Source organism: Lytechinus variegatus, chromosome 2 (genome assembly GCF_018143015.1).
Source record: "Lytechinus variegatus isolate NC3 chromosome 2, Lvar_3.0, whole genome shotgun sequence".
In the NCBI taxonomy this organism is placed as follows: Eukaryota; Metazoa; Echinodermata; class Echinoidea; order Temnopleuroida; family Toxopneustidae; genus Lytechinus; species Lytechinus variegatus.
The window spans coordinates 19,187,342-19,197,733 of record NC_054741.1 but is presented as its reverse complement, the minus strand read 5'-3'; the positions used below and the strand labels follow the sequence as shown (position 1 = coordinate 19,197,733).

Below are 10,392 nucleotides of genomic sequence, written 5' to 3'. Positions count from 1 at the left end.
CATCCATCTATCTATCTATCTATCATTCTCTTCACCCCCTCTTCTATCTCCCACCCTCCTCTTTTCAATTTTCCCTCTATTTTTTCATTTTCTTTCATTTTCTCCTTCATCCACTAGCTTTCATTCTCATTCTTTCCTCCCTCCCATTTACACCTCTATCTTTCGAACTGTCTGTTTGTCTATTCATCTGTCTGTCCGCCAGTTTGCCTGCATGCCTCAGTTGTAATCTCATTTATACATGTATATCGAGTAGAGTCGTTTTATTTCATTTGTTTATTTATCTGATCTTCTTTACTTTCTTCTAACTTCCTCGCCTGGTCTTATCGCACCAACATGAACACTTGCAAGTTGAATGTATCCCTCCACTATTCACATTTCATCTATCACTCCATTTACATCTTTCTGTCTATCGATCAATTCATCTTCCAAAGTATATCTATCCACTCTTCTTCTCACTTCTAATATCTTTTCTTCTTCATGTCATTCTTAAAATCCATCCTAAGAGGACGAAGTTTGTCTGGCAGTCAAAATTCTGGATAACTAAACCATAAAAATGGGTCCCTGTCACTGTCGACTAAGTAATGAACATGTATAGAAATTTAATTTGAAATAGAATAAGAGAAAAGCCGTGCTGGAAATACAAGATGGCAAACACATCATTGGAATAAAAACAATTTACATTATTTTCATAGTTCTAGAGATGTAAATAATAGACTAGGCTACACTCATATAGTAGGAACGATTCTAAACTTTTTTTATTATTATTATTCCTTCGGTGATTTTAGAGGAGAGGGGGGCATGAATAAAATGTGAAACGACCCATTAGCGAGATTGACAGATGACTTAAAGACTGATCGAACCATAATGTTCCACACGTTACCATGGAGATAATGTTTGATATTATACATCCATTGTTTGACTTCACCAACCTTGCTCCTATACATCAAGCAATCTCTGACATGGATCCGATGACAATATGAAATATTGAAACGTTGAGATAGGCGTCAACTCAAAGTACAGTATCTCGTTTATGTGCTTGTGAAGGCAAAATGTTACGATTGAAATCCATCTTACGGGGTTCTCGGCCACTGGAGGTGGGTTAGAGTATGAGATGGGGAAATATTGGAACACAATATAAACAATGTACTGTGACTAATGACATTATAAAATATAGAAAGAGTTTCTTACTAAAATAAAATTTAAAAAAACGTTGGAAATCATTCATATCCTGTATTAAAAAAAAAGAAGACAAAAATCTCTGTCATGTCTGTGTCTAACGCATAGAGATATATACCAATAACGCAAACTAGTAATACATCTCTATGGTCTAACGTCTTGTCCTTGGTACGCGTCAAAATTTCCCGGCAGGAAGTGACGTCACACCTCCAAGGCGATGCGACCACGCCCCATGTGACCACGCCCCCGACATATCACTTCCGAGATCTTTGGAAGGTAGCTGAGGATTTCATAATCATCTCCTGATCAACTCGCATCACTCTAAGAAAAATAGGATTGATATTTATCCTATCAGTAGCATTCCTTTAAGATATCGTTCTATTATCACTCTTATGCTTGTGCAAGCTATAAATATCACATGTAGGCGCATTATGATGATCCAGATTATTTTCATTCAAGCCAGAAATAAACCAAAATCCTATTTCTGAAAAAATAACTTTATACTGCAAAATCCCAACAGGGACTTCTTTATTCGTATTTGATCACTGTTACTGTCAAAGTGAAGACCTATATCTCTCATTATCGTTTCAGACGTAAGGAATGACGTAAACATGGTACAAAAGACTGAAATAGACTATTTTCGTCAGTTTGACTGCATGTCATCTGGGGGATTACCAACTATGTCACTGTATTTGAAAGAAACCATATAAAATATGAAAATTCCATATTCCAGTAAAAAATAGAATGATACAAGAGAAATAAGTTTTTATCACACAACAAGATCATAGGCCTATTCATCAACGTCTGTCATTAAGGCAAAGAGAGCAATATTTTCTTGTATCGCGCATAACAATGGTCGTGTAGAGTTTCACCATTCATAAAATATATTCGTTATACTACCCTTATCTGGAGTAAATAATGTTTATCCTTATCATCTCCATTTTATTCCCATCTGCAGTTGACATGGCAACGTTATGCATCAATTCTTCTAATAGTGAGATGTCGGACGCGGAAGGTAGCATACGATTATCACTTCCAATGGCAGCAGCAGACGATATTGAAGACGCGACCAAGTTGTTTTCGCGCCCTGTGTGTTCCTTCACCTTAACCAGCCAATCGCCATTCGACAGGCTTATTCTAGTTCTTCCAAACGTCACCGATTCTCCCGACACCACGTGCGCAGAACGGTCCAACCACGATCGAGTGGAGCTCAGACTTTTGAACGGACCAATCACAAACGAGGTCCATCCATCGGAGCCGTATTGGAATCTGTGCACGTCTGCGACGACGTCGCCATCATCGTTGTCGTCATCGAGTGCTAACTGGACCAATCAAACAGTGTTAACTGAAGAATCCTTGTCATTCCAAAGAATTTTCGTAACTTCTGGGTCGAGCGTGGATGTATTCTTAGATTTTTCCGCCGCTATTGATAGCATTATGGGATACTCCATGGACGAATTAGACGGCCGAGATAGTATTTCAATTTTTTATAAGTCTTTCAGTAGCAACGCACAGTTAGAGGATGGTGAGTATAGGAATTAATTACCAGTCACAAACTCGTCATTACCTTTATACGTCACAGTCGAACTTTAATGGTTGATCTAAATCGGACAGCCTAATTAAACTAATGAAATCCATATGCCATGTTCGTGAGCGCGATTACTTTAATCTTGATTAATGCTATCTTAGAAAAGGAAATATTAATAAGTCGAACATGTCGAAAAGGCACACCCAAAGAAATGAATAAATTAGTACCGTTACTACTTCCCTACTTTAGCAGGTTTCCTATTTCTTTTTTTCTTTATTGCGCCATGAGCATCTTTTTATGATGGATACCGGCGCATTACGAATGTTCATTTTTTTTATCATATTACTGTACACTAGCAATTTCTTTTTTTTTACCGTTCGTTTTTTCCCCTCATTTTGTTTTGTGGAAGAGATTGCTAACATAATCAAACAGTTCAAAACAATATGTTTCTTAATTTCAGCTTGCCTTTTGGTATGATATCGTGTTATCATATACAGTTAACAAGGCATCAATGAATATTTGAATTTGTTGTTATTTGGCAACATCAGCAACACAATTCGTCCCCAAAGCAACAATCCATTCTGCCACAGTATATCATCATTTTGGTCGAATGCGGAGTCAAGGCAATTGAATAAGAGTATAAATAACCTGTAAAACTAGATTTTAAAAAAGTATATGAGAGAGGGGGACATCATAAACATCAAAGGATAATCAACAATGAAAGAAATTTCTGTATTAGTTTTCTTTCACTGTACTACCGTATAGTGGCACATAGGTAGCTGCACATACACGAATGATATCCTTTTGAGTATCAAATTACCCATATTTTGTTAGACTTTGTCACTTTCTTTTTAATGAATTTGATACTGGTTCTCACCGACATAATTGTTTAAAAGGGAATGTGGTTTGATTCATTTATCAACCAACCTGTTAATTCTTACAATTTGAAATCTAGTCTATCAACCTACATTGGAGTAATAAGATGAGAGAAACATGAACCTTATAACTTTTTAAATACCATGCCTTTTCTAACTTTGCTATAAAAAAAAATCACTGTTATGCATGTTAATGCTCAATCGTTCCAAGAACAAACATAAAATACTGGAACTTTTAATACTTGCTTTCGTTGGAAAAAAGAAGATTTACAAACTTCAGTATGACATTTGAAAAAAACCGAGAAGAGTTTTGATAATATAAGATGAAGGCAAGTAAAAACCAGTAACGCACATGTCACCATTAGAAATGAGAAATTATTATGGTAATCCCCGGAGCCCCTATCTATATGCATGAGGTTTATAAACGTTTCACTGTTAATTCCCAACATTCTTCATTTCAACTGATGATGTGAGCTGTTTAGACAGGTAAATGGCCGGTATACGTAATCCATATACCGTAAGATTGATAGTCAGGGGCGTCGCCAGGGCGAGGTGGGGGCAAATTACGATCTTTTCGCGTTCGAAATCTAATCTAAAAAATAGTTTGAAGTTTTACTTCCACGTTATCGTTATTTTGTCTCACATTTTCTCTTCTCCGTCTCTTTCCCCTTCCTTCCTTTTTTTTTGTATTTTACATTTGAAAACAGGTAAATAAAAGGAACAGTTGCCCCTAGCCCCTGTCACGCTACAGATACCCCCTGACAATAAGCTACTTTAGGGAAGGGCTAATCTGTCTTTGAGTTAGTGAACATGGCGAATAAACATTATACGGCTTGAGTGGGCGAGGGATTACGCTTAACAGACGAGATTGCAAATTTTAAATCTCACATTTGCAATTCTGATACATTTCATGACACTTCAACCCCCCCCCCTGCCCCCTTCGTTCGGTTCTCTGATTTCTCAACGCGATTTATCTCTCAATCTACTCATTAATTTTCTTTCATTTTTAATTTTCATTTGTTTCTGCAACTTTTCATAAACAAAATAAAAAATACAGAGTACACAACAAAATATATAACATTAAAGAAATAGGAACAAGGTTGTATTTGCAATGACATAACGATTTAAGAAGGGATTGCCACTATGTTCAATGTAACTTTATCTTCTATTTTCGATCTGCCTTTATACAATGGTGTTAAAAAATTGGTGAACCCCACAAGAGAATGGATTATTTAAAGATTTCAAGATCTGCCATGTTTTAGATATTTAATTATGAAGTCAGATGATAATTTTTTTTACATAGAATAACATTTCTTTGCATAGGCTCACTAAACAGTTTAGTATTGTTGTCTACATTCAATATTCAGCATGAATGAGTGCATTTTTCGAAGGGGTTCACTGACATGTTAGGACAACCGTACGTATTAATCTATAAATCTAACTATCATCAACCCGTGTAATCTATCAGCCATCTATCCTTCTACCCATCCATCAGTCTATATTTCTACGCATTTATTTATTACGATAAATCCTCATGACATATTTATCCATCAGATTATGTCTGTATTATGTGTGTATGTCTTTATTTCTGTCTGTCAGTTTGTTCGTCTGTTTGTTTCTCTAATCATAGGCCAACTCTAGCACGGGTGTTCTTATTGGACTGGCAGTCCTAATTAAGTCAATTTTAATTTTAATTTCAATTTCAATTTTATTTATTTCACTTCCATCAAAAAAAAAATGTATACCATATATAGAAACATATATAAGTATTGTATCCATTGGAAAGAAACAAAAATAATAATACATATGTTGTGAAAAACACTTACACAATTTGGGCAACACATTGAAGGTTTTAAATAAGTATACCTTTTTTTCAATATAAATTAAATTAAGATGGAAATGGAGGGACCCATTATTAAAGAACGATGCTTGTACAATGTGGGCCCCTCAAAAAATAGATAACAAAACCAATAAACAAAGTACTAATACAGATATATGTAATCAAATGAGAAAGAAAAAAATAAACGAGAGAGAAATAATACTCACAAAATAAATACGAAGTTTTAAAAAAAATATAGTTTGTTTGTAATGAAGTCGGAAATTCAAATATCGCTTGCATCTTCATAAATCAGATTTATCAATCATTATTCCCAAAGTATTGACTTCATAATTCTTTTAATATCGATTGAATTTCGGGCGCGTTCATTCAAAATATATGTTATGAGAATCTATTGTGGGGTTTGGAATTTACTCTTGGGCAGTAACCATACAGTAAATCGGCTGGAAAGTTAAGTTTGATTCAGTTGTAATTCATAATACAAGTAAGATGGCGCTCTTTCACATTTCATCGCAGTGGTATTAAGGACTTGGTTGATGAACGTTCATGATCATTCTGAAATATCGGGGGGGGGGGGGGGTATAAAGCAGCGAATTAATGTGGTTTCGTCATCATTTCTGATATAGATGAATCCTGAAAACAGAATACCATTTGCAAATTATGCATCTCATGCATTATTTTGGTGCTACATTTTAAGAAACATAGGCTTAGATGTCATAAAAACCAAAGTATTTATCTTCTTTTTTTCATTAAGTTTTTATTGATCGATAAAATGATTACATAAATATCAAAATATAATCGCAATAAAAAACAATAAAAAAAGAACAAAACAATAACATAATCATAATGAATCAGAACAAAGCAGTATTACATGGAATAAAGGAGCTCAGCTAGAAAACAAGTACATCTAATATACAAGCAGTTTCTTACACAAGTACATTGTACATCAGATCACATATTTCCACTTCCTAAAGTGAAGTGCAAGAGTACCTTACTTTTTGGCAGTGCGATATTCTGTTTCCTTACAAGTTTTCAAATAGACTTTAAAACCCTGAAATTAGGGAATGTTATTTTTGAATTTACATAAGTAAATATAACATTTGAAGATCAGGAAAATATAAGTGATACATTTGTCATCTTAACTCCAAAAATCTTTTCAAAGGGTGACGGATTGAAAACCTTCTTGGTATGTCGAGAAATTTCAAGAACTATTTCATTCCAAATAATTTTCACAATGTCACAATCAATAAATACATGGATAATGGTTTCTGAAAGGGAGTGACAGAATGTACAATTCGGAGAATCCTTCCTTTTAATTTTATGTAAGAAGTCGTTTAAGGAGATGGCTTTATGAAAGAGTTTGAAATAGAAAGAACGTATGCGTGAGTCAATTGAACTTTTGAAATTCTCAAATGAATCTGATCCCACTCTTCAGAGTCTGGGGACAAAGGCAGTTATTCCCAGAAGTCAGTATGTTTTGTTGGAATAAAAATCCCGAGCAAAATAGGGTAAACATACTTTGGGACCTTCTTTGCTTAACATAGATTGTTAATACTATTTTATAAAAAAACTCTTCATGGTCCAAATCTGACATAAGTAACCAAGATTTTGGAATATTTTTCATTAAAAAGTATTTATCTAATCGATGAGGTCTAATATTGTTTTTTTTTATTCTTCTTCCTTCCAGATCTATGTATCCAATGCATTTCAAACGATTCATGGGCCAGTGAAGCTGAAATCTGCTCAGATATATATCTAAATTGCTCCTATCCAATCTTGTCGCCTAGCAACGAAACGGGTGACCAGAAAGTCACCATCAATTGCATTCCTCCAGGTAATACCTCCTCATCCATCTATCTATCTATCCATCCATCCATCCATCCACCCACCTACCTACATACCTACCTACCTATCTATCTATCTACCTACCTACCTACCTACCTATCTATCTATCTATCTATCTATCCATCCATCCATCCATCCATCCACCTACCTACCTATCTATCTATCTATCTATTTATTCTCATCTGCCTCTCTCTTTCCCTATTATATTTCCACAAATGCATTTTTGCTATAAACTAATTTGGGTATAAATTACAAGAAGGTCTAGAAATATTTACACGATTTTTGGATGGGATGTGTATGGATTTTCGAGGGTTGAGTTGCAGGCAGTTTACAATCAGGACAATTTTTTTCTAAACCCAAGGTTTTTCACTGAAAATAATTATGCTGCGCAAAAAATAACCATTGTTTTTTTCAATGGCCTATTCATTTTCCAGTAAGTATACTATATACATTTCTACTCACACTTGCTCATTATTTGAAAACAAGAAATATGGCCAGGTTTATAAAACCGGGACCTTTCGAGCGTTGTAAGAGGCAGACATGTTGGAAGACAAAAAATAAAAACCTGTGCATCAAACCCATTGATGATCTGATCTGAATATGATCTGATGCCCAGGATCAGTTTCATTAATTATCATGCCCCTCCATTGTGACGTCGTCTGAAAATAAACTCCACACAACGACCAACTGAAGACGCCCGTGCGTATTGTTGTAAAGTAAATACAAAAGAAATTTAAGTAAGAAGAATGCAAGACATTCATACCTTTGTCACTCTTTTCCTTTCTTTCAGAGAAGAAACCTCGTTCTGAGCTCTTCAGCATCATGATGGCCGGAGCCATAGTACTGACTATCATCTTCGTATCATTTCACTGTAGTCCCGGTAGCAGCGCCCCATCACGCCGTCCCGCTGCCATGGACATCATGCTACGAGACGATATCTCCCGAAGAGGCGGAGGCGGACTCGGGGGAGGTCGTGGTCCTTTCGGGAATACATCGTACAAGGTCCAAGCTCCTACGGTCGGCAAGGGACCCGTCAGTCACGTATGACGAATACCCCCTCGAAAATAGGGGGCGTGGTTTATTTATTGAAGTCTGTTCTACTATTCATGCGCGCTACGAGTTTGTCGGGATTGTTTTAAAATCGTTATAAGCCAGCCGCCAACCTCAAGCTGCAAATCAGAGAGCAAGCAAAGATGAACTCATTTAATATGCGAACAGGCAATAGGCCTACAAGAATTTATTGATTTTGAAAAATTCCCAAATATACCTCAGTCGTAGTCTTGTTATTGTGTAATGTCAATCATAACGCGTAACGTATCGATAACTCGTGATTTGTTCGTGGAGCTCACCGCATAACACGTAATTATTGTGTGTAGCATTTCACCCAAAGATATGTCAAATACTATACATCTTTGTCATTCAGGCTATGCGGGCATGTTTACTGACATAATCAAAATTTCACGAATATTTTGTCTGATAAAATGTGTTCTTGACATTCTGAAACTAGCCAAAGATTTTCAGACCTATATAGCGACAAAAATGATCGTTGTGCAGTCAGTCATCATGATTCGAACAAAATCTTAAGATTTACCATGTTTACCTTTTCATAATTTTTAGAATAGGCCTATTCCTCAACAAAGGTTGTTATGAAAATGACATATCAACAGGTGATGTTTGCAAACTTGCGAGGTAGTTTCAAGTTTCGTGGTCCATTTATCGATGTATAAATATGAACCAATTATTGTATGAGGTCTCCACGTAAGGGCATTTAAATAAGAAAATCACTATCCCAGTAAACCATTCTCAATTCCTTTTTTTTTCTTTTAACAAATCGAAATAATTCAGCCACTATTGACTATTGCTAATCAAAACATAATGAATGTAGTTTTATGTACAGTCACATGTTTTGTATTTTACATAGCGAGCATTAAGTTCCAAGGCAATAGTATCAATATTTACATGGCAACCAAAGTGGTCGAGCGTCATCTTTCGTTGCATCGTGAATAGTTCCAATAGCTCTTTGGTTCGTACACATTCTAAGTATAGACAAAGAAAGCAATATCTAAACCCACTGAGGAGCGATTCCATATTTAAAAAATCACCCATTTTCACAACATTTTTCACTCTACTGCAGGGGCGGATCCAGCTTTTTATAAAGGGGGGTTGGGGTGGTATGCGAGGGAGCGTAGCGACCGAGTCCAAGCGAGCGGAGCGAGCGAGGGGGGATGGTGTGGGAGGGGGGTTCCCCCCTCCCACAGTAGGGAAATTTTTTGAAAAACTGTGTGTGAAAATGGCGTTTTCTTGCATCTAAAACACCACTATTTTTGGTATAGAGGTCGTTGCCAAATTAACCCCATGAAAATTTGTAAAATTAAGTTGCATTTTCCTGCAATGTAAGGCCAGTTAACAACACAGATACAAAGACATTTGTTCGCCCAACCCCCCCCCCCCTCCCCAAAAAGAAATAATAATAATTATAATAAATGAAATAAATACATAGAAATAGAATAAAATAAAATTACAAGTTTAAAAAAAAGATAAGATTTAAAAAATGGTCCCCGGATTTTTTTTGGGGGGATGCAACCGGCCCCCCCCCTCTAGATCCGCTTCTGTACTGTCCAAAAAACAATGAACTTCAATTTGCTTTGTGGTTATATCACAGTACTACTGGGTAGACATAAAAAAAAATGACAAGCAAAAAATATGTTGTCCATCTAGGTGAATAAGAGCTTAAAATGTTGCATGTCGTACTGGATATTTCTGCTTCCCGTACGACACACAACATTTTAACCTATAATTTACCCATAATCAATTTTTTGAGTTGGATATTAGTTTTCACATGACTACCCACTATAGCTTTATCACTGACAAAAAAGAATATTTTATTGCTCAAGCATTCGGCTAGGAAACTAGAAATTGTTGTCAAAATGTCCCGTACGACCCGTATGGAATCGCCCTGAGGTGAAACTCTTGAGGATCGCCTGACAATTAAAGTAATTTATGTCGCTCCCCCCTAAAAAAATGCACAAGTCGTTCGAAAAGTCGTAAGGTTATCGTATGATAACCGCAGTCAAAACGTATGCATGGGCCCCATTGGCATGAATCATGGGAGCATGATTCATGCCCCCCCA

General features: G+C 36.0%; 1 protein-coding gene across 1 annotated transcript; it reads left to right on the top strand.

Moving 5' to 3' along the window:
* Nucleotides 1–2,057: 2,057 nt before the first annotated feature.
* Nucleotides 2,058–9,386, top strand: LOC121409400. The gene is made up of 3 exons (XM_041601337.1): nt 2,058–2,701; nt 7,104–7,250; nt 8,052–9,386. Exons 1-3 carry the CDS (start codon nt 2,095–2,097, stop codon nt 8,306–8,308), a joined length of 1,011 nt encoding a protein of 336 aa, XP_041457271.1. The 5' UTR covers nt 2,058–2,094; the 3' UTR covers nt 8,309–9,386.
* Nucleotides 9,387–10,392: the final 1,006 nt, after the last annotated feature.

Bases quoted from the DNA above. Each gene is read 5' to 3' on its own strand.
- LOC121409400 (XM_041601337.1), top strand. From the start codon at position 2,095: ATGTTTATCCTTATCATCTCCATTTTATTCCCATCTGCAGTTGACATG. The intron at 2,702-7,103 runs GTGAGTATAGGA...TCTTCCTTCCAG, and splicing joins CAACGCACAGTTAGAGGATG to ATCTATGTATCCAATGCATT. The intron at 7,251-8,051 runs GTAATACCTCCT...CCTTTCTTTCAG, and splicing joins CATCAATTGCATTCCTCCAG to AGAAGAAACCTCGTTCTGAG.